Source organism: Hyperolius riggenbachi, chromosome 9 (genome assembly GCF_040937935.1).
Source record: "Hyperolius riggenbachi isolate aHypRig1 chromosome 9, aHypRig1.pri, whole genome shotgun sequence".
In the NCBI taxonomy this organism is placed as follows: Eukaryota; Metazoa; Chordata; class Amphibia; order Anura; family Hyperoliidae; genus Hyperolius; species Hyperolius riggenbachi.
The window spans coordinates 252,897,707-252,925,366 of NC_090654.1; the positions used below are offsets into that span (position 1 = coordinate 252,897,707).

Here is a 27,660-nt window from a genome sequence, read left to right on the forward strand (position 1 = left end):
ATGTTGTACAATAGAATCTCTTTATAGTAATCTCCACGGGACCAGGAAAAGTAGTTTAGTATATCAGAAGTTTACTATATCAGAATTGGTCATACATTATTTATACAGATGCAGTTGCTGGGACCTGAGGACTGAGTTTACTATATCCAGAGGTTTACTATATCAGTTTACTATGAGATCCTACTGTGTACACATTAGCTTTATAACCACCCTCTGTAGTTTTTATAGCTAGTGCCCTGTTTTAGAATTGTGCAATGGGATCACAGTATTCTCGTGTGTATTATTTAATTTACTTTTAGAGGAGCAACGTAAAATTGTAGACTTGGAGAGACATCTTCTGGCTCAGCTAAGGACAATGCGACACAGGCAGGTCATTCATCCTGCCCTTCAACAAGGTACATATATATCAACAACATTATTCTTAATGGCTTGATCATGTTGCATGGTATTTGTCTTGATTGTGTTGTAATATTTTTTCACACAGTGGGATTAAAACTAAACATTGTGGACCACGCCATGAGCATTGATCTCAGGTATTTAGGCGTTGAGCTTCCACTCCCTTACATCGCCAGTGATTCCAGATGGGATGATAATGGTTTAAGCTCCGAAGGTCAGTATATAGGAGTTATTTAGCTCTTCCTGAAACATGGATGTTAAAATTCAACTCATTCTTTATCTGTGTTCCAGATGCCTGTGCTTGCCGGTTGCTTAGGCAACCGACTGAAATAGCGCCAACCTCCCCCGTTACATACTTACCGAGCCTCCAGCGATGTGTAGCAGGCTTCCTGTATCTCCGGGCGGCTTTCTGGCTTCCCCGGTGCAAGGAAGCCGGAGTGTCAGTTTACCCGCATCGGGTCATGTGACACAAGCCGGCTTCCATACTCTGAAGCCGGTAAGAGCCCACGAGGAGGTACAGGGAGGCTGCTACTAGGGTTGCCGCGGTATACCGGTTTGATTGTGCATGGTAATCCTACCATGCGCGAACTCGTTCTTTACCATTTTCTGTGGGGGGGGGGGGGGGCTGTTGACGCAGGGGCGGGGGGTAAATAAAGACGAACCGTTTTACAGCTTTACTCTGCACCCAAATCTCCCGGCGGCTTAAGCAGACGGGGGGGGGGCACACATCTGGCTACCATGCTGGTGTCGGGGGGGGGGGGGGGGGGTGCACATTAATGTAAGGGGGAGGACTGGGTCCAAATAATTGTATAATACTGTGATACCATCATATCGTGGTATTTTTTTAGATTATCATACCGTGGATTTTCAGACCATTGCAACCCTAACGGCTACACATCGCTGGAGGCTTGGTAAGTATTTTACTTGCCTTCCAGCACAGCCAAAAAGCCCCCAGAAAGAGGTCCCCATTATCCTTCAGGCATGGCGGTTAGTTGAGACTTCCAGCTGCCTGAATTTCCTCTTCAGCAATCAACTGAGGTGAAAACCCCTCTAAACAAGAGTGGGATGGTTCTGTGCTGTAAGTTGAATGCTAATCAGGTATTTCCATGTCTTGTCAACACTTCTACATACAAAGTATGGAGCTAGTCATGAGCCCTTTTTTCTGTACACGGACTCTGGCCAGCATTTTGGCTCTCCCAGAGTAAAATGCACCATGAACTATTTTTTCTATGTTGCTGTCACTTACAGTAGGCAGTGAAAGTCTGACAGATCTGTCAGCTTTTTACTACGTACTGTAAGTGCAAGCACCGTAGAAAAAATTTTTTTATAGTGCATTTTAATCTGGGACAAATGTGTATATACAGTATGTACATTGTGTATGTATTTTAAATTTTAAAAAATTTTTGTGATAGTGGTGCTTTAATTACTAGTCATTGACATGAGTATAATCTGTTAAAACTATTTTTCTCTAATTTATCCACAGGATTTCCATTTGTATCCAGGACAGGCAAGACCACAGACTACAAGAAGATTAAGGGTTGGCGAGATAAGTTCTCAACAAACCCAATAGTGAAGATTGAAGGTGGGATGATTGTGTCCATATTTCTGGAGTTCAGTCATATAGGGCCCTTTAACCACTTAAGTCTATCTGGACGGATATATCCGTCCAGATAGACTGTGTTGCTGCTGCTGCATGAGGCACGCGATCAAGCGCGCTCCCGTTGCCTGCCGTTAGTTCCCCGATCAGTGAATGGGAATATAATTCCCATTCACCGATCTAAGTTCCCCGCAGAAAAACCGATGCTCTCTAATCAGAGACCGTGGTATTTGTGCCCCAAAAAAAGTTTCCCATGCTCTTTATTGTTCCTGTAAGCGTGATCGTACGCTTCCAGGACTTTTTTAACTGTGGCCATCTTGTGGCCAAATAGTAAACTGCACTCACATACATTTTTTAATAAAGAATTACATTATTTTATATTTAAAATTATCTGTTTCCCTCCCACACCAAAAATTACCCATACACATTTTTTAATTAAAAAAAAATTACAAACCTTTTCCAGACCTCCTGCATTAGATTCTACGCCGCACTTGTGGCTGTTCTAGCCTGTTGCGGCGTAGAATCTACGCCGGCCCGCCGTTTCAGCTCCCGACGCGATCGTGCGCACCCAGAGGGGGGAGATTAAGCTGTCATGACACCTAACATCTCCCCTGAGTGATCAGCAGCCATCGCTTATCGCTGCTGATCATGTGATCACTACGATCGCCGGCGGATCGTAGTGATCACTTTGACAGTGGCGGGTGGGGGGAGGGAGGGGGGTGAAGAAAAGGATCCACTCACCTCCCTGCCAATCCAGCGACGATCGGTGCCCCCCTCTGCTCTGGTCGGCATCTCCGCTCCTAATGCCGCTCTGTTCCGGGTCCCGGCTTGATGTCGTCATCAAGCCGCAACCCAGAACTGATCCGCATTAGGAGCAGAGATGCCGGCCGGAGAAGAGGGGGCTACCGTGGCTCATCGCTGGAGCCTGGAAGGTGAGTGATGGCTGCTGGCGAAAGGGGGGACACTGCCCAGCCAGCCACAGAGGGTATCCGGCCGCGCAAAAGTCCACGATCACGCGAATCCGCGGCATTTTGCGTGCGCAAAAGTCTGCAAACGGCACTTCACGGTTGCATGGCTTTGTGAATCAAGCCCATGGAATCCTTTGGGATTACTCTCACTGCAGTGCTTGAGCAGCGCTTGCAATTTGCAATGCATGCAACATTTCCTCAGCGATTGTGAAGTGATTACCATTCCAGTAGTGAGAGATGGGGCCTCTACAACCTCACAAGCTCTGCTTGATTAACCACTTCGCATCCAGACCTTGTTTTGTACTTATTGACCAGAGCAGTTTTGACAGTTTAGCTATGTCCCTATTTAATCAGAAATAACTTTATCCCTACTTATGACACAGAAATGAAATATATATTGTTTTTTTCAAGACAAACTAGGCTTTCATTGTATGCCATTTTTTCCCTCAAACTATTTTGTTTTCTATGAATTTTTATGGGAAAACAAAGAAAAAAATAGAAAAAACATGTATTTTTCAGTTTTACCAATTCCAGTTTAAAAATAAAAAGTGCTACTGTAGATTAAAAACACACATTTTGTTTGGCAATTCTTACTGCTTATCACAAAACTTAGATTATGTTCCTGTCACAATTTATGGTGAAGATATTTGATTCTGAAATAATGCTACAGAGTGTGTTTTTCACTATGAAATGAGAAAATACAAGTATTTTTCATAGTAAAAATCAATCTCATTAGCTCAGGAAACTTATATTCCCATTCACCAATTAGTGCTGCATCAGATAGTGCCAGAAATGTGCACAGGAGCAAGCCCAATCCTGCACAGCACTGCTTCTGCTACAAGACGTATATCTACTGACCTGTGGCTTAGATGAAGTCCCAGAGGACGTATATCTACTGACCTGTGGACGAAGTGGTTAAGGATCCATTCAGAGCTCCAATACGCGTGAGCTTTGCACCGGTAGTCCTGTGATGTATTGAATAAAGATTTGGATGTTTTTACTGCCATCTGGTGTAGCGGGATATCCCTTTTTGGAATCTGATTCTCATTCACTGAAATGAGAATGGCAAAGCACAAGCATGGCAAAATTCATAAAAAAATTGCAATGCAAAATTGGCCAGCCGAGGCAATCACAGCCACATTTTGCGACAGACTCACAGCTGGGACCCTTGTTTTTGGCATTGTTCACCAGGCCCCAGAATTACTCGAGCCCCACACTGCAGTCCCACCTGTGATGCCCTGAAGGCGGCCCTGGAAGGCTCACCTGTCCACTTCTGTTAATTCTGGCCTCCTCTTGTGTCACAAAGCGCGCCTGTAGCATGTGACACCAGGTAAATATAGTGATTTTGTTACAGGCACCTGTGCCACGTGGTACAGGCCCTTGGGGTGACACCAGAGGAGTCCAGGATTTTTGGCGGTGAGCCTTCAACACAGACGCACAGTGGAGGACACCTATACACTCGCAATATTGAACACTGTTATCACTGTGCCCTTGCAACCAAGATTTACCAGAATTCCTGATGGATCATGTCGGCCTGATATCGATTTAAAGATGTTGGCCATGTTGGGGCACCAATTCTCTTCCGATTCAATAACTTTACTGAATCCAGAGGTTGAACATTTGCTACTTGCAATAAGAATAATTAAACTATATTTATAAAGCGCCAACATATTCCGCATATTGTTTTAGCAGTGTAAAGCTGTGTGCTGAACGATGGGATCTTTGCTGATGGTTTTGGTGGGACTTTTGCAGTACAGTTATCCTGTTTAGATACCAAAAAAAAAAAAAACACCTGGGATTTTCACTCTACAGCTCGGGTACCCAACACTATATAGATCCATTGAAATGCTGTTGTTACATAGCCATGCATCTATACTGCACTGGGGTTCCCAAACTGTGCCCTAGCGATTGCATGCAATCTATACAGATGCACAGGAATGCGATAATGGTCACTACATGCAAAGTGATGAAATATGACATGTATGGTATCGTTTTAACTTGAACAAGCCAAGTAATGTATTTGAGGGTGTTTTACAACTGCGGCATTTGTCATGTAAAAATTAGGAAAGGAGAAACATGAAGAAAAGCATAATTTTTGCTTTTACGCCTAATTTTCCTCAACATGCCTGGGAAATCTAAAAATACTTGGGGAAAAAATATTACCCAAAGTAAGCGTAAACATTTAAAATACATGTAAACATATTCAAATAAGTAGTAAATTTCTTCCACAGTAAAATGAGCCCTAAATTATTTTTCTCCTATGCTGCTGTCACTTACTGAAGGGGGGGATTCTCAGAGTTTTCTTTATTTTCAAAAGTACTTGGTGAATGGCAGTTGCTCTGTCCAACTGCTACAAAAGTGTGCAGTGAGCAGGGAGGCTGGCCAGCATCTTTATATAAATTATTTTCAAGGAGTGTCTTTATAAATTATAAAGGCCGTGCTGAAAATCCCCCATGAAGAGCTGGACTAGACCAAAACCTGTCAGTTCTGTCATTTTTACTACCTACTGTAGGTGACAGCAAGATGGGGGGAAAATGATTTAGGGCTCATTTTTATCTCGAAGAAATGTACTTCGTATGTGTATTTTAAATTTTACAATTTTCGTGATAGTGGTCCTTTAAGAAGTTATTTCCCCCCCATAACCTGAAGTGGTTATATCGTATGAAATTCATTGGAATAACTGCTTGTATTTCTTTTATTTATTTACTGGATTTATATAGCGCCAACACATTACGCAGCGCTGTACAATACGTAAGATTAAAGACCATGATAACAGGGGCAACAGCGCAATACAGGTAATAGACAATAGATACAACAATACAGGTAATAAATAGCAATAAGATACACAATACGATACAGGTAGTATAATGCCAGATCATACACTGGAGTGGTAGTGCTAATAATACAGGTCTACATATTCTGGGTAGGGTGTACAATCAAGTATGATACGTTATGCTGGATACACACGGTGCGTTCCCGCACTCGATGCGCCGCTCAATTTCCGGCCGCTCTATAGAGTCGGCAGGAACGCACCGTGTGTATCCAGCATAAGGGGAGAGGGCCCTGCCAAAGGCTTACAATTTAGAGGGAGAGGGTATTGTAGTGTTTGATTGTTCACTTATAATCCTCTTTGTTCTGTATGTAGGTGGCAGCTCAGAGACTTCTTTGAAGAACCGTTCTGCCTTCTGCAGTGATGAACTCGATGAGTATCTAGAAAACGAAGCAAAACTTATTGAAGACTTGTCAGGACCATTCCACAATGAGCCAGTATTTTCCACTGTCAACTGCCAGTTTCCCACCAAGAGCTCTAGTTATGTGAGGACACTGGATAGCGTGTTAAAGAAGCAAGCTGCCCAAGTGTCTTCTTCAAATTCCTTAAGTATTTCAAAGCCAGCGCCGTCGCCAGTCAAGAAGCGCAAGTACACCCGTCGAAATTCCGCTGCAAAGGCAAATCCCAAAGCGAAAACGTCATTGTCCTCTCCAGAGACTAGGGCAAAACCTGGCAAAGCCTCTCAGTCACAAAAGCAACAAAGTCCAAAACAAGTATCTTCAGCGCCTGTGGAGAGTCCTGTTACACTACAAACTGTAGTGTCACCACCAGTGTCAGAACCCAGTGTGACAATCCAATCTGGCACAGTCTCTCCAAGGCCAGAGAATTTGCTGCCTAAACTGTGCCATACTGTGCTACAAAGTCCTCCCAGTACACAGAGGCCTATTGGAATTTCTAAAGCTCAGATGAAACTGCTGGAGTTTGAGGAAGTTGCTGTATGGGAAGGGAAACCACGCACTTACATCACAGAGGAGCGGGCAGATATAGCTCTTTCCGCTCTTCTCACAGCTCAGGTATGGTCAGAACTTTTTCATTGAATGTTTGGAATTATTCACATGAGTGTCTTGAAGGATGATGTGTTAAGTTGGTTTTATTTATGGTGCGAGTTCATCTTTGTATGTTCTTATTGATACTTAAAGAGAATCTGTATTGTTAAAAATCACACAAAAGTAAACATACCAGTGCGTTAGGGGACATCTCCTATTCCCCTCTGTCACAATTTCGCCGCTCCCCGCCGCATTAAAAGTGGTTAAAAACAGTTTTAAAAAGTTTGTTTATAAACAAACAAAATGGCCACCAAAACAGGAAGTAGGTTGATGTACAGTATGTCCACACATAGAAAATACATCCATACACAAGCAGGCTGTATACAGCCTTCCTTTTGAATCTCAAAGAGATCATTTGTGTGTTTCTTTCCCCCTGCATCTCTCATGCACTGACGTTTCAGGCTGCTCTTTTCTTCCTGCAAACAGCTTTGCCCTTGTCTGTAATTCCTCACTATGTGAAAGCCCAGCCAGCTCAGAGGACGATTTATCCAGCTTGTAAAAGATAAGAGAGAAGCTGCTCTAATCTAAATAACACACAGGCAGTGTGCATAGAGGGGCCTGGAAGGGGGAGTTCATAGCAGAACCACAACACTGAAGAACTTGGCAGCCTTCCAGACACAGGCTGACAAGTCTGACAAGAGAGAGATAAGTTGATTTATTACAGAGACTGTGATAGTACAAAGCGCTGCAGTAAGCCAGAACACGTTAGAATAGCTTTTGGAACTTGTAGGATGATAAAAAACAGGATGCAATTTTTGTTACGGAGTCTCTTTAATATTATTGCACTTAAGATTATTGCTTTTCAGTAACTTGCTATTACATGGGAGCTTGTGATTTGAGTATGTAATTATCACTGACTTGCTACTGAGCAAGGCAAACCCACTATTTGCCGGTTTATCAAGTTGCCACCAAATAATTGATCAACAGCTAGGAGATGCTCCTTTTGATGGAGGTCACACGTAGAGCGGCCCATGTGTAATGCCACGTGGCGGGGGAGCGGCGTGAATAATGGGAGCGGCCAACGTTGTGGGTGAGTTGATCCGCTGAGCGGATAGCTAAGGGGTTTGGGTTTGCGAGCCTGCATACACACCTTATGGGCTGAGGTGGTCATTATCGCTACCTCAGGTGACTTTAGTCAGGTGTGTGTACAGGTCTTTACTCGGCTCCGTTCCCAGTCACGCTTGCTTATTTGAAGTTAAAAAGCTGATCATTACTTGTTGCCGGGTGTTTTGTCATACTGGTTTGAGTTCAGGTGATGTTTAGGCTGAATAGCATGGTTTCCCTTACAGAAGACTGCTGTTTCAATCACTAAAACCATTATTATAGGTGTTAACTGTACGTCACCTGCGCTGACTATTGTTTTATATGCTGCTTATTTAGTTTGACACCGTATATTAGTTGTCCCTTACAATCTTCTACATCGCTGAAGAAGCAGGGAAAAAAAGACGGTAATGAGGAAAAAATTGAATATAAATTGCTTTATTTAGAACCACAACATCGCTCAAAACTCACCAAATTACCCTTCCACCACACTAAAAAATGACAACCTTGTCAAGGGAAAATACAAAAACTAAAAACTCACCAGTAAAAAGGTTGAACTGCAGCATATAAAAACGGCTCCGTGTTACTGCGCATGTGCACGCAAGCTTGAGAGGGGGGGGGGGGGGGGCGTGTCATTTTAGCACAGTTGATATTGTATATCTATCTGTACTTTGTATGTTAGTGCGCAGGGATACTTGACATATAGACATTAAGCTTTTAGCAGTTATCCCAAGCTTACTCACTGCAGCGCACACTATGTGGGCATGGCCTACATGTTTCGCCCACTAATGTTGGCTTCGTCAGAGCATGTGAAATGAGTGAACTAGCGTCCTTCTATAAGGAAATAAATTATATGTAGGCTAATAATTTCCCTAACCACAATTGCCATACTACTGTACATTACAAGATTTTTGTTATAAATTGCAGCACTTATTGATTACCTTTTTTAAAAAAAAGTATGGCTTTTCATATTAAAGTATACATTTTTCTAAAGTGAATAAAGCCCAGAGCACTTCTTTCTTTTAGCTCACATACTAGTCTTGTGATCTCCGAGCAGTTCTAAATAGAGACAGTGAATGAGATGAGCATTGTTTTAACTTGCATGCAAATGTAATTGAAATTCCAACCTGCACACCATTTTTGTGTAAGTTGGAAAAATTAGCATCTCTCTGATAATCTCTGATGAACTATACATGCGCAACACAGTGGCTTAGCGACTAACAATTTTAGTGCTGTAGGAATGCACCATCATAATCGTCCTCCTACAGTGAAAAAGGCTTGTCTTCCGGTATTTAGCAGTTCCAGAGACTAGAGCAGGTGTAAATGGAACTCTGCAGAATGTAAGCTGAGCTCATTAGCTTGCCTATTGTTCAGTAAAAGCATCCATTCACTTTATAGGACCAATAGGAATGTTTGAAAAGTCACAGTGAAGGGACTTTATGCGATTAGCAAGAATACTAATTTGCATATATTTCTCCTGGGCTTAAAGTGGATCCGAGATGAACTTTTACTCCTTGCATAATTGTGTTCCTTTCCTATTGTTTATAGGGCATTCCTCAAGCCAAATACTTTTTTGTTTTTGTTGTAATACTCTAATTCCCTATAAACTAAATAAACCAGGTTTTCAGAGAGTCTTGACAATAGCAAGGGCTCATGGGAGCTCAGTCTGGGCAGGGGGAGGAGGAGGTGTTACTAGCCATTGATTTCAGAGGCAGAGGGGAGAAGGGGGATTAGATTTTTTTTTCAGTCTGAGTGCTGATGATGCAGATAAGCCTGCCTCTGTGTAATGTTTACAAACAACATGGCTGCTGTCATTGTATCACAGGAAGAAATAATCATTTTCTATTAAAGCTGTTTGCAGCTAGATTTGCTGTGTAAACTAATCTAAACTTTAGATAAGATATATAGACAAGTTACTTGTTCGTTTTTCAACTCGGATCCGCTTTAACTTTAAAGCAGTAGGATTAGCCATACTATGCCAGGGAAAAAAACACATATATAAGTAGATAAATACTTGATCTACTTACAGAACACATGTATTGTACTGTCCACGTTTTGATTTCAGTGAATTTTATATAGTAAATGAAGAAAATTCTGTTCCTGGTGGTGTCTTGCCCACAGTTTAGGCTAAATCCTGATGTTAGTTCTGCGCTTTACTTTTTTTTTCTTCTCCAATCACTGAGTCACCTCAGCCTTGCTTGTAAACACGAGTGAGCAGGGGATCGAGTTTCAGATAAGCAGCTAGGCAGGGAAATGCATGGAAGAGGAGGAATATAATAGAGATAAAAAGAACCCCCAGCATGCAACTGTTTTTGGCACTGATTACTAAAGTGCCAGTGCTCCTTAACTATTTGACATTCCTGGACGTGAAACTCACGTCCAGGAAGCCATGTGCGCTCCTGCGCGTCCACGCGGCCGATCGCGCGCGTGCACGCGCGCTCCCGGCCGGCGGTTTGTTAGCCAGTGAATCAGTGAATCGGGCAACGGTGCCCGATCACTGATTCCTCTCCCCCGCAGAAAAAGCGACAGCTTCTCTCGGAAGCTACGCTTTTTCTGCTTCCTATGTTGCTCTAAGCGTACGTGGTACGCTTAGAGTGACGTCACTGTAAACAACTCATGGCTGCCATCTTGTGGCCAAAAAGTAAACTACATCTAAAGGTTAAATAAAAATAAAAATACACATATATTTACAAAAAAAATACAATTTCAATCCCACCCTCCCAAAAATACCCACATAAAATGTTTAATTAAAAAAAACAAAAAACATTACAATTAAAAAAAAAAAAAAAACACAAATATTTACCTAAGGGTCTAAACTTTTTAAATATCTATGTAAAGATGAAATATTTCTTTTTTTTTTTTTTTATTATAAGCTTGTAAATAGTGATGAATGCAAAACGGAAAAAATGCACTTTTATTTCCAAATAAAATATTGTCGCCATACATTGTGATAGGGACATAATTTAAATGGTGTAATAAACGGGACAAATGGGCATATACAATACGTGGGTTTTAATTATGGAGGCATGTATTATTTTAAAACTATAATTGCCGAAAAGTGAGAAATAATGATTTGTTTCCGTTTTCTTCTTATTCTTCCTTTTAAAATGCATTTACAGTAAAGTGGCTCTTAGTAAAATGTACCCCCCAAAGAAAGCCTAATTGGTGGCGGAAAAAACAAGATATAGATCAGTTCATTGTGATAAGTAGTAATAAAGTTATAGGCTAATGAATGGGAGGTGAACATTGTTCGGATGCATGAAGTGAAAAACGACTGAATGCGAACTGGTTAAAGGGACACTTTTTAAGTAAAAAAAAAAATGAGTTTTACTCACCTGGGGCCTCCAATAGCCCCCTGCAGCTGTCCGGTGCCCTCGCCGTCTCCTTCCGATCCTCCTGGCCCCGCCGGCAGCCACTTCCTGTTTCGGTGACAGGAGCTGACAGGCTGGGGACGCGAGTGATTCTTCGCGTTCCTGGCCACAATAGCGCCATCTATGCTGCTATAGCATACATCATATACCATATATATACCATATAGCAGCATAGAGGGTGCTAATGTGTCTGGGAACGCGAAGAATCACTTGCGTCCCCAGCCAGTCAGCACCTGTCACCGAAACAGGAAGTGGCTGCCGGCGGGGCCAGGAGGATCGGAGGGAGACGGCGAGGGCACCGGACAGCTGCAGGGGGCTATTGGAAGCCCTAGGTGTGTATTTTAGGCCAGTTCCAACCAGCAAGCACATGTATGCGGCATCAGGCGATCTCTGCCGGATATCAGGGATTTTGCTGAATCTAATTTTAGATGCTTTCACTATAGATTAGGACCTCAGCTACAGAAATGGCCTTGATGAGGCACTGCGACTAACCATATGTTTTTGGACACATAGAACTATTTATTTTTTATATATATATATTTTTTTATATTTACATTACATTTAAAGGTAATGCTTTTGAAGACATGGTGGAAGTTGTTGCTTTTTTTTAGTTTTAGGGCCCGTTTCCACTAGAGCGAATCTGCATGCGGTTTCTGCATGCAGATTCGCATAACCAATACAAGTGGATGGGGCTGTTTCCACTTGTCAGGAATTCTGTGCGGTCTGCTGTGCCGAAAAAAATCTTCACCGCAAAGCCATCAGAATTCGCATGCCGCACACCCGCCCGCGAATCGCCGCTAATGTAATTTAATAGGAAAACCGCAATCGTCTTTCCAAGCGTTTTCGCGTGCGTTATCGCTTAAAAACCCATGTCAATGCTTACCGGCATTGACCTGGTTAAAATCGCATAGCGCAAACCGCGAGCGACTCCGCGTGAAAATCTGCATGGAAATGCGAATGAATCCGCACCCGCATGCGGATTCGTTGACGCGTTTTCCGCAACAAAATCGCAACGCACAAGTGGAAACCTACCCTCACTGGTAAAATTATTTAAAGAGAACCCGAGCCAGGAACAAATAAAAAAAATAAAATAAACAATACTATCTGATCCGGGGAGCTAGTTGGATCAGGTAGAGCCCCTTACCGCCACTCCTAACCTAAGTTTTCCATAAGTTTTGCTTTACATTGAAAAAAAGGAAATTACCACGATTCTGGGGACACAATGCTGTAGATGCCGCTATGTGCTCTCCTATGAGAGTACTGAGAGGAGGAGAAGGGGTGGGGGAGTGCCAGTGAGATACCCCGAAAGGCAGGGATGGGGTGTTATGCAAGAGCGCCTCTCCTGGTAAGGATGCCCCTTCCCCTCTTAGAATGCTGACAAGCTGCTGTCAGTAGGTTCTGGGGGGTGGGGGGAAGCAGGGGGCACAGAGTGGCGCTGAGGGGACACAGATATGTCTTTTAGCTAGAAAGGTGTCCCATTTGCGCACATATAATCTGGCTCGGGTACACTTTGATGCAATGTATGCGCTGCATAATGAAATGTTGAACTGATTGAGGAAATACATTTTGTATATTTAATTGTATTTCCTTTATTGGGTATACAGAAGACGATGGCATCTGTTCATGTTACTGCCTCTTTCTGTTGCTTTTATTGGTCAAGATCAAATAGAAGCTGTATGAATTATTGTTTTCAAATGGCACAAGAAGATATCAGAGTGCAGAGTCTTCAGTTCTTGGCAAACAACATGACCACCAGAGGCGTAGCTAAGGGTTGGCAAGGGGGGATATATCTCCGAGGGCACAGCACTGTGAGGGCGCTCAGCACGGCTGTTGCACCCCCACATGTATAAAAGGTGGCTCTCTGGCTGCCAGACGTGCCCCTGCTTCACTCCTTCCCTCTGCAGAGGAGTGCAGAAAAAGTGGGCACATCTGTCTATATAAACCGGTGGAAGGGGAGCAAATCTGGCTATATAAACAGGAGGAAGGGGAGCAAATCTGGCTATATAAATAGGAGGAAGGGGGGCACAGTTGGCTATTTAAAGGTGGCACATCTGGCTTGCTAAGTGAGGGAAGGAGGGCACATCAGGCTATCTATGGTAGAAGGGGGCACATGTGGTTATTTAACCAGCATTTGTCCATCTGTCTCCACCCATGACGATGCCCACATTCTGATGCATGTCCACGCCCATTTTGTCCATTGATGTGCTGATTTAAAAGCAGACAGAAGTGCACTAGCTCGTTTCCACTGAAGTGCGCTTCTGTCCGTGAGAATGAGGACGGGAACTATTTCCAGTATCTGAAGCTATATTTTGCTTGTATATACAGGTCAATTACGACAGATGTTCAGTTAGATGCTAATAATTCAAGCCTGCATGCATGCTTAACCCATTCAGGTTCCGTCGTTTTCACTTGAGAAATGTTCACCTCCCATTCATTAGCCTATAACTTTATCACTACTTATCACAATGAACTGGTCTATATCTTGTTTTTTCCGCCACCAATTAGGCTTTCTTTGAGGGGTACATTTTGCTAAGAGACACTTTACTGTAAATGCATTTTAACAGGAAGAATAAGAAAAAAACGGAAAAAATCATTATTTCTCAGTTTTCAGCCATTATAGTTTTAAAATAATACATGCCTCCATAATTAAAACTCACGTATTGTATTTGCCCATATGTCCCGGTTATTACACCGTTAAAATTATGTCCCTATCACAATGTATGGCGACAATATTTTATTTGGAAATAAAGGTGCATTTTTTCCGTTTTGCATCCATCACTATTTACAAGTTTAAAATAAAAAAAATATAGAAATATTTCATCTTTACATTGATATTTAAAAAGTTTAGACCCTTAGGTAAATATTTACATGTATTTTTTTTTTTAATAATAATAATAATAATGGCAGTATTTGTATAGCGCCTTTCTCCTGTCGGACTCAAAGCGCTTGCGAGGCAGCCACTAGAGCGCACTCAGTAGGCAGTAGCAGTGTTAAGGAGACTTGCCCAAGAAACTCCTTACTGAAATAGGTGCTGGCTTACTGAACAGGCAGAGCCGAGATTTGAACCCAGGTCTCCTGTGTCAGAGGCAGAGCCCTTAACCATTACACTATCCAGCCACTGCTATTGTAATGGTTTTTTTTTTTTTATATTAAACATTTTATTTGGGTATTTTTGGGAGGGTGGGATGTAAAGTATAGTTTTATAATGTAATTGTGTGTTATGTTTAATTTTTTTTTTTATTTTAGTTGTAGTTTTACTTTTTGGCCACAAGATGGCAGCCATCAGTTTGTTTACATGACGTCACTCTAAGCGTAACACGCTTAGAGTGACTCATCGGGGAGGGAACGGCCAGAAAAGGCGCAGCTTCCGAGAGAAGCTGTCGCTTTTTCAGCGGGGAAGAGGAATCAGCGGAAACCGAATCTGCGGCCGGGAGTGCGCGTGCACGCGCGCGATCGGCCGCGGGAGCGCGCATGGTTCCTGGACGTAGTTTCTACGTCCAGGAACCAAAATAGGTTAATGCAGATTGTATGCTGCGTGGAATTGGGCCAGTCCTATGGACGGTTTACATTAAATTTGCATGCACGTTGGAAAAAGTAACATTTCATTGTCCATCTTTACTTTTTATGCTTGGAGGATTTTCGGGTTTTGCCTTTTCGTTTTCTCTCTTCATTAGCTTGTAGCTTTTACACACAAGTCTGAGTGTAACTCTATACCCCAATCTCATGGATTCATGAAGGTCCGTATCTTGCACAGCTGTGTGCACATCTACATTTTATGGCTGCTGCGGTTCAGTTGCTACAGTGCCCACCAGCTACCTGTCCTTATTTACGGATCTGTTCATATACTGCTGTGTTCTTTTGAGCCTCGGTGAGTCCTGTTTCACTGGAAATCAAAAATCAGTCGTCCAGCCATGCCTCCACCCACACCTCACCCCTCCTGATTACTCCTGGCTCCCTGGTGGTGATATCTCCTGAACATTGAAACCAATACTGAAGCCAGGCAGCTGTCAGGTGGACAGGAGTTGGCGAAAGCTAGTAGTTGATTCCATCACTGGATTCTTATTAGTGCATGGGTGAAGCCAGTAAAAAATTTGATACAGCTCAATGTTCTCCCCAGAAATATTTTCCAGCCGGGTGGCAAGAAAAGTAGCCAGGTTGGGTGCGATGGGGAACGGGTGTATTTATATTTACCTGGGACTTCCTCCAGCACTGTGAGGTGTGTGTCCTCTCCAGCTGCTCCATTCTCTCCTCATCCCCGCCAGTAATCTGGCCAGTCTGGTCGCTCTTCTGTGCGTATGCGGCTCGGCCTCGCGTGCCCCCGCTGTACTCCCGCAGCTGGTAGCACGATGGGGGCGTGTGCATTTCCAGACAACGCATGCACAGAAGGGCTCAACTGACAGATTATGACAGATTACCGGTGGGATTAACAAGAGAACAGAGCATGTCAAGGGAGCTCACGCTTTTCATGGGGCTGAAGGAAGCCCCAGGTAAGTATAAATACATCCCTATTAAACATCACTTTAAAGTGTACCTGAAATGTGGATAAAAAGAAGAAATATACATACCCGGGGCTTCCTACAGCCCCCTCTGTCCTGATCGCTCACTCAGTAGCCGCCTGGTTTGTCCGCAACTGGCCCCAGTAACTCGTCCAGTATGGCCGCGTGAACGCTCCCTAGTCTCCCTCCCGTCGCCCTGTGCCTGCGCAGTAGTACTGTGTAGGCGACGAGCGCTCACGAGAGTGAGATCAGTAAGGTCGCGCACAGCCTAGATGCCCATGCATAGTTGTCCCTGGACCGGAGCACTTTCTGGGGCCAATTGCGGTGACAGAGAGTGGCAGCAAGGGAGCGATCAGGCCGGAGAGGTCCGGAGGAAGCCCCAGGTAGGTATAGTTCTTCTTTGTATCCAAAATTCTCTTTGTGTGTACTTTGCTACAGACCGAGCATTTTTCTGGCATGAAGAGTTGGTTAGTTTATTGAAATAAAGTTGAGGGTTTGGTTTTTTTGTTTTTGTTTTTTTACTTTAACTTGTAAATATATTAGTTTACCTGAATTGAGAGGGGTACGGAGACTGCTGTCTTTATCTCGCTTTCATAAAAAATGCCAGTGTCTTTGCTACCTTGTAGATGTTTTGTCTTGGCTAGGTTCACGCTAAATATAAAAATGGACTATTTTCCACAGTGGAAACACAATAATGAAATTAGCACGTCAACAGAGTCTATGTTAGACAAATGACCCATTCAGGCATGTCCATGTTTTCTGTTGTCATCTCCATTTTGGTAGCTAAACACACAGTCCCCATCTTGCACAACTTTTTCGGACCGCATGTATGCTGCATATGCCCTGCTCTCGCACAAGCCCTCCCTCTACTGGTATTCCTAACTGAAGGTGAGGGGTCAGGTCCAATTTTTGCATTGGGGCCCAGAGGTTCTATTCCTATGCCGCTGGGTGTAGTTATGTGACCAAGACTGGATACTTTGGACCCATAATGAAAGCGGGCATTTGTCAGCCACAGCAGTTGTAGTCCAGTCAGCCAACAGTCTACCTGTACAGGCTTTCCCTGCCTTAATTGTCCGTCAAGTCTGATGACTAGCAGCTTGCTATTACTTCTGTTAAGGTGGCCATATACTAATAGATGGCCACAAGATTTGATCATCAGCCAGATCCCTCACAGATCAAATCTGATTTGAGAGAGATTTAATCCTTCCACACGCTCACTATCCACATATTTTCTATAGATTTCAGCATGATGAATAAGAATAATATTTGTGAAGCCGTAAACTGCCTGCCGTTCTTCTCAGGTCACCTGATTTACATGATCAACGAGATAAAGACAGAGACTTTAAGGGCAACTGTAGTGAGAGGTATATGGAGGCTGCCATGTTTACCTTATAGATTTGAGTATACGCCAAGTTTTTGAGGCCAAAAAAGTTGGGGTCCCGGCTTATACTAGAGTCAGTCATTACTGCCCTTTCCCTCATGTGCATCCTTCACCGCAATGTGTAAAAAAACGAACAAAAAAAACCCGAGCAGAGCTAATGGTCGCGCAACCCCCTCCTACCTCCCGATTGCCGCTATGCCATGCATATAGTAATCCACGTGGCTCCACTCCTCCGCTTGCCGCTATGTGTAAAGTACAGTAATCTGCAGGATAATCCCTCTTCCCCAGACAAGAGTGTATGGCCAACCTTTGAAGTGTCCCCCGGGTATCAGGATATGCAGCCGCGGCGTGAGTGATTGTTCCCGAACCACGCTGTGTTGGGATGCCTCTTCCTTTTTAAGCTATGATTAAGGAGCAAGCCATTGCTCCGATACGCGTGAGCTTTTATCTGTGACACTGATATGGATTAAAGAATAAAGAAAAACTTTTTTACTTCACCCCACCATCTGGTGTAGCGGGATTTTTTTTGATCTTGCCTCTTCCTGTCCGTAGCAGGCCTTTTGCTATGACACCTGCAGTGGCACACTTGATAAGAGACGTCACTAGAGGGCATCATAGAAACAAGCCTGCGACTGACAGGAAGAGCATCTCAGCGTGGACCGGTAAGAATTACTGTTGCCGTGGCTGCATATCCTGACACCCGGAAGACACGGAGGACTTCAAAGGTTGGCCATACATTCCAGTCTGAGGGAGAGGGAATATGCTGCAGATTAAAGTACTTCACACATAGCGGCAGTGGAGGAGAGGGGCACACTGATTACTTTATGCATGGAAGCAATCCTTGGGGGAAGTGGATGCGGATTACTTTACACATAGCGGCAAGAGGTGGGGGGGGGGCGATTACACTGACTACTATATGCATAGTGGCAATCCAAGGGAGGGGAAAGGCGGATTACTTTTTATATAGCGGCGGACGGGGGGAAACTCCTATCATTATTGCATTATTTGTTACACATTGTGCTGGGGGGTGCTCTCGAGGGATGGGGGCAAGCTGTCATTGGTGAAAGAAAAGCATCCGATAAGAGGTTAGAGCTTTTCTGGATTTTTATGAACTCTGTCACTTTGTGTTCAAAGTTCCCTCCCTTCCTGCCCCTTGGGCAACCATGTACCTTTTTGTTCCGCTTAATTGCTATGGTTATTGTAGTCTATAGTAATCATTATTGTGCTTACATTAATTTATGTATTAAAGGCACACAATGTGGTCCGTTGGGACTTTTTTACGGCCGGTTCACACTGATTTCAATCGCCTACCAAATGTGCCATCGCTGCAGCACTCTGCAGATGGCTGGGGGCATGTGATAACTGCTATTTTATGGTACAAAATATGAATAGAAGGGAATGTGCATTTAAGTCTTCACTGGGCCTACATATTTTTTTGCAGTGTTTTTCTCTATATACACAGTCATTGTTACTGACCTAATGCTGCTGCATTTCCTAGCCTCAGCTTATACTCAATTTTACCTGGATTTTTAGGTAAAAGTTGGGGGGTCGGCTTATACTCGAGTATATACAGGTATTTCCTTTTAAGCAATACCAATTGCCTGGCAGCCCGTCTGACCTACCATATTTTTTGGACTATAAGACTCACTTTTTCTCCCACAAAAGTGGGGAAATAAAGTCACTGCGCCTTATAGTCCAAATGCAGGGAGTTCCTGACTTGTGAACGCCTGCCAATACAAACCTCTATCCCACTGCAATGTTGGGGACTACCTGTACTGTGGGGGACAAATGGAGGACACATGGGGACCCAAAAGGGCATAGGAGGACACAGGGAGACACAAGAGGTACAAGGGGGCATGAGGTACAAAGGGGGCATAATCCACAAGATGTCCCTTCACCATGGATGCACCAGGTTTAGTATGTATTTTTTGTCCTCTAAAAGAAAGTGCAACAAAAACAAAAGTTTGCTTTCCTATAACAGAAAGAATTTGCGATAATACAATATAATAAAAGAAAGTGCGTCAGGAGGGTCTTATAGTCCGAAAAATACAGGTATTTGGCTGTTGTAGTGCCTGATTCACACCAGAAACAAGCAGGCAGCTAATCATGTCAGATCTGACAATGTCGGAAATGCCTGATCTGCTGCATGCTTGTTCAGGGTCGTTGGCTGAAAGTATTAGATTCAGAGGATAAAAAGGACTGCCAGGCAATTGGTATTGCATAAAAGCAAATAAATATGGCAGCCTCCGTATACCTCTCACTACAGTTGTCCTTTAACACTGTTGAGGCACTGTGGCATGTACCTCTAGTGTTCTGCCTCTAACATTTGTCACGTGACACAGGAGTCCCAGGAGAGCAGAGACAGTGAGGAGTGCCCGATGGGGATAAAGACCAGGAGATGAGTGTAAGCTCTGCTGCCAACCTGTCGTCAGTCATTCCGTAATCGGGTACTACTACAGACTTGCTCTCATCCCGCAGCCAATCAAGCGATATCTACCATCTGGGGTGATTGACCAATTTCGGACAGAAATCGATTGGGGATCAGTTCCTAGCAGATTTGATTGAACCTGCCAAATATTGATAGGAGACATCATTAAGTGTACGGCCATGTTTACTTTTATTCCTGTCCTCAGCTGGTCCCTTCCTGCTTCTACTTCTACCCTTTCCATAGGACAGTCTGTACTTCTTTCTTCTTGTAAAACCTTTGTAATATTCACTTACCTGAGGCCTCTACCAGCCCCCCAGCAGCCGCCCTGTGCCTGGGCCGTCACAAAACTATCCTCCACAGCAGCTGAGTTTCAGCGACTTCGCCAAGTGGATGGCCATTGTGCCTGCGCGGCCCTGGCAGCTCATGTTCCTGATCACGCTCCTGCCACTGATAGCATCCTGCATAAGTATCCTGTACTGTGCTTGGGAAGGACACTTCTGGCGGCTTTAAGTGAATTCAACATTTTTTGGGAATATCACTTTAGGAACATCTTCAAACCAACGGAGTAATAACACTATTTTTTTTCTTTTCTCCCAAAGGCTTCTTTAAAAAACAGACCAGTTTATAAAATGATCCGCAAGCTGTCACCAGAATGCAAAAATGAATTTTGCCGCCTTGGTTGTATATGTTCAAGCCTGAACCACGCAAAACGCAAACCTGCTCACTGCCAGCAAGAGGCTTGTATGTTTGGTTGTAACTGTGTAAAAAGGACATTGTGCCTCGAGAAAGCTAAATTGCCTGTTACATCTTCTGAGGCTCCATCTTTAAATGGTGAAGATAAGGATCCATCCATTTCAACTCCTGAAGAGCATTTCGATGCCACCATGCATGTTGATGAGCCACAAGCAGCAGACCGGACCTACGAACCTGGAGAGGCCATTGAGCTTCACCAAGCAAAGCCTCGAGGTGAGTCACATAGAAAAGATTTCCTAGAAACTGTGTGAAAAAAAATGTGTAAGAATCCTAGCTTTCTGCTCAGCTGAACCCAGATCTGAACAAGACAAACGCTGAAACGAACAAACTAAGCAGTGTACACAAGTGACACAAGATCAGTTCCCACAGTAGTAGACTAACACAATTGCTTGCAGATTTTGCCTCCCCTTAATTTTGGTCTAGCTGGATGAAGCCCCATGTCAAAAACAGTACAGGTAGTCCCCGACTTACGAACGACCCCCGATACAAAGGGCATGGATTCTGTGTTTCCATGGGAACAAGCCCAACATTTTTTTCAGATTGGACTTGTAGTTTTTGAGAAAATCTATTTTTTTTTTTTTTTTAAAGTCAAAGAAAAAATGGCTTTTAAACGTGTATAAGCAGGCACAGAGGGCAGAGGTGACACAGAGGGGGATACTGGAGGCACAGGGGGGCACAGAGGAGGTACAGGGGATAGAGATAGCACATTGTTCCGACTTAAACAGATTCAGGTTAAGAACGTACTACCTGTAATTCCAGAAATGTTAAATGTGAAACCATGTGAAGATGTGTAATCCTCCAGTGAATTGTGGGCTTGGCCCCGCCTGCTCGACTTTGCTGACCAGCAATGAAGCTCAGGTGCTCGTATGACCTTTTAACTTCAAATTTCCAACTTGAGCAACTTTTTTTTATCCTTGGAAATAGAAATGATTTTGGCATGCAGTTTTATGTTCTAAAGCACAAACTGTTTTACACACATACAGATTTATCATTACAGTGCAAGGAAACATGGAGCAAAACAAGTGTGTAGCAGGTGCTGAGTAACCAATCAGCATTTTTCCTCTGTACTGTTATTGCACCTGTTATACTCTGGTTTCCTTTTTGTTATTAATGCTATTGGTCATACTGTTGACCGTATGATTTGCTCATTTATAACTTGTAATCTTTGGTAATTTCCAGGTGACAGTTTTTCACCACTTAGGCGACCTAAGGTTTTTCCCATCTGGAATAGATCTGATGTGGATAATGATCCGGAGCCTATTTGCATTCCTGAACAAGGTGAAGTCGGTGCCAAAGCATTGCACTACAAGGGATGTTTGGAGAAGGGCAAGACCTGTTCCTGTCACCGCCATCTTGCTTCTAAGTCTGCGGTAAGTATACTCCCTCTATGTAGGAAACTGTAATGGAACTATGCTCGCATGATATTATATTTACAGCAGATTGAGTTCTGTGATCTGTTGGCCTCTGCAAGCCTGATTGATAAACTTACTAGAAGTCAGGTTAAAATTCTGTCGAACAATAGTATGATCAGGCATGGTTGTAGTAGATTGACTGACACATAGCTTTATACTGCATTGCATGGTACAAAGCTCACCAGGGCTGATTAATTGTCATTTGGATTTCCGTTGAGTGTGTAAAGAGTGTGAAATTTGTACCACAAAAAAGAATGCCCAATCAAACAGAATTGGTCAAAAATCTTGGGTCAACGTAGTTCGTTCGGATGGGTGTCAGTAAAGGTGTGTGTGATTTCGTGATAACCGGCAAACGTAACTGAACCACTGCCCGCTGTCCCTTAAAAGTGGATCTGAGATGAACTTTTACTCATTGCATAATTGTGTTCCTTTCCTATTGTTTATAGGGCATTCCTCAAGCCAAATGCTTTTTTGTTTTAATACTCTAATTCCCTATAAACTAAACAAGCCACGCCCACAGGTTTTCAGAGAGCCGAGGCATTTTCAGACAGTAGCAAGGGCTCATGGGAGCTCAGTCTGGGCAGGAGGAGGGGGAGGTAATACTAGCCAGAGATTTCAGAGGGGGAGGAGGGCGGATTAGTTTTTTTTTGCTCAAGATACAGATAAGCCTGCCTCTGTGTAATGTTTACAAACAACATGGCTGCTGTCATTGTATCACAGGAAGAAATAATCACATTCTATTAAAGCTGTTTGCAGCTAGATTTGCTGTGATAAACTATCTAAACTTTAGATAAGATCTATAGACAAGTTACTAGTTATAGTTAGTTTTTCATCTCGGATCCGCTTTAACCAGTTCACCCCCAAGGGTTTTTATCCTAACGGACCAGAGCAATTTTCAGTTGTCAGCGCTCCTCCCTTTTATTCCCTAATAACTTTATTACTACTTATCACAAGAAAATGATCTATACCTCGTTTTTTTCGCCACCAATTAGGCTTTCTGTGGATAGTACATTTTGCTAAGAATTTTTTTATTCTAAATGCATTTTAATGAGAAAAACAGAAAAAAAAAGAAAAAAAATCATTATTTCTCAGTGTTCAGCCTTTATAGTTTTAAAATTAAACATTCTCCTGTGGATAAAACAAACACGTTTTATTTGCCCAGTGGTCCCGATAATTAAACCGTTTAGATTATGTCCCTACCACAATGTATGGCGACAGTATATTATTTTGAAATATAAGTGGTTATTTTTCTGTTTGTTCTGGCCATAATTACAAGCCCCTATGTAATAAATTAAAATTAATTTTCCCCCATAAAATATAGAATAAAAAAAGCTGAGTCCCTAAGGCAACTATTTATTTTATTTTTTTAAGCTGATTTTTTTTTTTTACAAGTGTTTTTTTGGGGGGGGAGGGTTGGAAGTGTAATTTTATTAATGATGTGTATATACTTAAAAATGTATGTATTTTGTAAGTGTAATATACTTTTTGGCCACAAGATGGCGCTGGTGAACACTCATAGGACGTGTTCACTTTTTTTTTTTTTTTTTTTACACACTTTATTAAACTGTTACATTTCCTGTTTATGTGAATGGACGTAGCCGCTGTTCGCGGTCACGTCCATTCACTCCAGGCACTGCGATTGGGTAGAGGACTGTTCAGTCCTCTTCCCCAATCGCCCAGCACGGGATCCCGACGGTAATGGCGGCGGTAGCGGCGGACACACGGCGGTAGCAGCGGCGGGAATGCGCGACGTATTAAAACGTCATGTTGCTGTTAATAGCGGTAAGCATGACGTTTTAATACGTTAGCATGTCGGTAAATGGTTAAATGTGTCGTCCTCCGTCCTCTTAACTCTTACAATAGAGAAAAGAAAAGTGGATATGGGGAGGTTCTAAGTAGGTTTGGTACTGTATATGTACCCATGTCCATCTTATGTTCCGTCTCAGTTCAGGTACGCTGTAAGCATGTACATTGTATAGCTTCTAAATTATCCCTGTATCAATTTACAGGTCTGCCCTGAGGATGGAGATCCAGAGCACGGGCCTCATTGTCTCGCTACGTCGTGTGCTCGAGTGAGAGTCTATAAACGTAAAGCCTCATCAAAGGGCAAGAAAGACCAGGCTCCTTGTTCTGATTCTGAAACTGCTGGAAAGGTATTTATTTTCTGCCTTCCCAGCTATGAAACTGGAGATTACTTAAATACCACATTTTTAAGCAATATAAAAACCAGGGCGGTGGAGTCTGTACAAAATTCATCCGACTCCTTAGTTTATGAAACCTCTGATTCTATGTACCCAAAATTGCTCCGACTCCTTAGTCTAATGCTAACACAAGCCATGGAGTTGATACAGAAATCCTCCGACTCCCAACTCCGACTCCAGGTACCCAAAAATTTAAATTCAATTCCACAGCCCTAGAAACCTAAACTGATTCCCATGACTTTCTGTTGTTGGTGCATTAATCCCATACTCAGGCTAGTCTCAACTTGGCTGCGGTGCATAATGATCACCATGGCCAAGAATCTGCTCAGACCAGCATGTGTACAGTGGCCACACAATGATCGCTAAACGTCCAGCACATCGGATCTTTAGCAATGCCCAAAATTGGGCATTGCTAAAGGGGAACTGAAGTAAGAGGTATACGGAGGCTGCCATATTTATTTCCTTTTAATTTAATACCAGTTGCCTGGCAGCCCTGCTGATCCTCTGCCTCTATTACTATTAGCCATAGCCCCTGAACAAGCATACAGCAGATCAGGTGTTTCAGACTTTAAAGAGAACCCGAGGTGGGTTTGAAGAATATTATCTGCATACAGAGGCTGGATCTGCTTATACAGCCCAGCCTCTGTTGCTATCCCAAAACCCCCTAAGGTCCCCCTGCACTCTGCAATCCCTCATAAATCACAGCCACGCTGCTGACAAACAGCTTGTCAGAGCTGGCTGTGTTTATCTCTATAGTGTCAGTCTGCTGCTCTCCCCGCCTCCTGCAGAACTCCAGTCCCCGCCTGCATCCCTTCCCTCCCTGATGATTGGAGGGAAGGGACGGGGGCAGGACCGGAGCTATGCAGGAGGCGGGGGAGCAGCTGAGACTGACACTACAGATGTAAACACAGCCTCACAGCATGGCTGTGATTTATGAGGGATTGCAGAGTGCAGGGGGACCTTAGTGGGGTTTGGGATAGCAACAGAGGCTGGGCTGTATAGGCAGATCCAGCCTCTGTATGCAGATAACATTCTTTAAACACACCTCGGGTTCTCTTTAAAGTCAGATCTGACAAGACTAGCTGCATGCTTGTTTCTGGTGTTATTCAGATACTGCTGCAGAGAAATAGACCAGCAGGGCTGCCAGGCAACTGGTATTGATTAAAAGGAAATAAATATGGCAGCCTCCGTATACCTCTTACTTCAGTTCCCCTTTAAGGATTGTGCAATCACATTGTTCTCCCTGTTCCCTCACCCACCAGAAATCTCTACGTCACACTTGCTCGTCGCCCCTCCACATAACAGATGCGTTGTTAGCCAGAGGCTGATGACATGTCTGTACATTGTCTTTAGTGCTATGTCGCCCCGGCAGGGATCCGTACCTGATCCCTTGGCAACAGAGATCTGTTAAATGAAATTGTGCAGGTAACGCCTAACAAAAAATGTATACATATTAATTAAATATATTAAATATATTTAATATCTATTCTAATTATATCTGAGATATACGGTAATCACGCCACTGTCTATCTGGACTTACAGCAAGCCGTGAGAAGTAGGTCACTTTAAAGCTAGAATGAGTTGGATTCAACTAGTAAAGACTTCAGGCATAAATCGCAAGCAAAGCAGCTGGACTGCTTCAGGTCATGTGACCAGTTAGTAGCAGAAGCCTCATTTAACATTTAAATCGGACTTAAAGTGTACATGTGTCTCTGCTGCTTTGAAGGGAACCTTAACTGAGAGGGATATGGAAGTTTCCTTTTAAACCATACCAGTTGCCTGGCTGATCTCTTTGGCTGCGATTGTGGCTGAATCACAGACCTGAAACAAGCATGCAGCTAATCCAGTCTGACTTCAGTCAGAGCACCTGACCTTCATGCTTGTTGAGAGGCTGTGGCTAAAAGTATTAGAAACACAGCATCAGCAGGAGAGTCAGGCAATTGGTATTATTTTAAAAGGAAAAATCTATATCCTTCTCAGTTTAGGTTCCCTTTAAAAATAAAAAGTGTCTCTTTAAAGAGAACCTGTAACAAAAAAAGTTACCCTGGGGGGTACTCACCTCGGGGTCCCAATGAGGCTTCCCCTACCCCTGTAGCTGCAGGCAGTCCAGCGCTGGCTCCCCCAAAGTGTCCCGGAATCCTACCTCGACAAGCCTGACAAGCGCTGATTTATTTACCTTTCCTGGCTCCAGCAGGGGCAGCTCTTCACACGGAGATAGGCGAAAATAGGCTTCCCACACCCGAGGTGAGTATTCTCCCCTCCCACTCCCACTCCGTCTTTGCCGCCGCCCACTTCCTCGTGAAGCCACAACCCCATGAGGGAAAATCATTGTCGGCTGTTTTTATAGCATGCAGAGGTTCATCCAACAGCAGCATTCTATTACCTTGTGTGCTGTATGTCAGCATTATGCGAACACACCGCTCTTGGTAGCTCACACTGACTGCCTTCTCCAGTCCCAGTATGTCATCAGTGCCATGTGACACACTGACTCCAGATCACCCAAGTCCTGCTGTGCTGGTTAGTCTTGAGTTCAGTTTTAAAAGGTCATTTACCTATTTAGAATTGTTCTTTTCTCTCTGAACGTATGTTTTGTCATGTGAAAGTTGATCAGCTCCTCAAGCAGTGTTCATGTGAGTAATGTAATGGTACATCTGGATTTCCTCTTTGTAGGAACATAGTAGTAAACTGGGCAAGCACCGAGAGCGGGAAAAGGAAAACGTAGGCGACAATGGTAAGGAAGGATATTGTGTGTGTGTGCAATGGTTTTCGTAGTATTTTCGGAACATTTTCTGAGTTTTCTCTCATATCTGCAGAAATTCCTGAGAAAAAGCTCAAGAAATCAGACCACAGCTCCTCCCCCAAGCTGCTCAACATCATCTCGGACTGCAGCTGGGAAAAAGATCGAAGAAAGATTCTCAATATCGTCTCGCAGCACATGGATAATAAGGAACCCCAGTCCTTCAGAGTAGGCAGGTTTAATATAGAACTGACATCAGAAAATAAGGATGGAGGTGATTCAAAATCTTCCACATCTCGAGTGAAAATTTCATTGGCTCCAGGCGAGTCAAAAGTTCAGGCCCCTGTAAAGCCCCCTCTGCCAAAGCCGAAACCTGAGAGTGTAAAAGTTCCTGACCAAGCCCCCTCGGAGACCTCTAATGAAAAAGAACCAAAGTCCCATGGAGCAAAGGGTCTTCCATTCTACACCAGAGTCCTTCCAGCTGGGAAAATGGTTGCTCAGTTGAAGACCTCCACTGCCAACGAGTCAGAACTCATTCAGGTAAGAAGAGCTCATAGATCCACAGACTGGATTAAATGGCCGAGGTCAATAATCTAATTAGGCAAGATCAGGTAAAGGTCAATCGCTTACTACATCTAGCTGGTGTATGCCCAGCTTCATAGGTGCCCTGTACAATTGTCTACATTATTATTACAGCATGTACTTCTTTATAAAAGATAGTGTTTGTCAAGTACCCCTCATAATGGGTAATACCATCTTATGTACTTCTTGACACAATTATTTTTTAGGAGTACTCCTTAACGGGCTACATTATTTTATTCCGGTAATTGCTAAAAATACTTTTTCTAGTTTATAAATTATTTATCTTTGTTTACATCTCAAAGCTTACTTTATTGGACCAACTGCAACAGGTTCACCTATCCCTTGAAGTCAAGACAAGACAACTAACATTTATCGCACTTTTCTCCTGGCGGACTCAAAGTGCCAGAGCTGCAGCCACTAG

General features: G+C 43.3%; 1 protein-coding gene across 2 annotated transcripts in view; it reads left to right on the forward strand.

The window, feature by feature from the left end:
* MGA (MAX dimerization protein MGA) overlaps positions 1-27,660 on the forward strand; it is a 124,322-nt gene that overhangs the window by 52,076 nt on the left and 44,586 nt on the right. For both annotated transcript variants that reach the window (XM_068254300.1, XM_068254299.1), the window contains exons 5-13: positions 300-395; positions 485-610; positions 1,880-1,978; positions 6,107-6,804; positions 20,154-20,520; positions 21,487-21,677; positions 23,729-23,872; positions 26,591-26,651; positions 26,734-27,197. In XM_068254300.1, the coding sequence (XP_068110401.1) occupies positions 300-395; positions 485-610; positions 1,880-1,978; positions 6,107-6,804; positions 20,154-20,520; positions 21,487-21,677; positions 23,729-23,872; positions 26,591-26,651; positions 26,734-27,197 (2,246 nt within the window). The remainder of the gene's footprint in view (positions 1-299; positions 396-484; positions 611-1,879; positions 1,979-6,106; positions 6,805-20,153; positions 20,521-21,486; positions 21,678-23,728; positions 23,873-26,590; positions 26,652-26,733; positions 27,198-27,660) is intronic.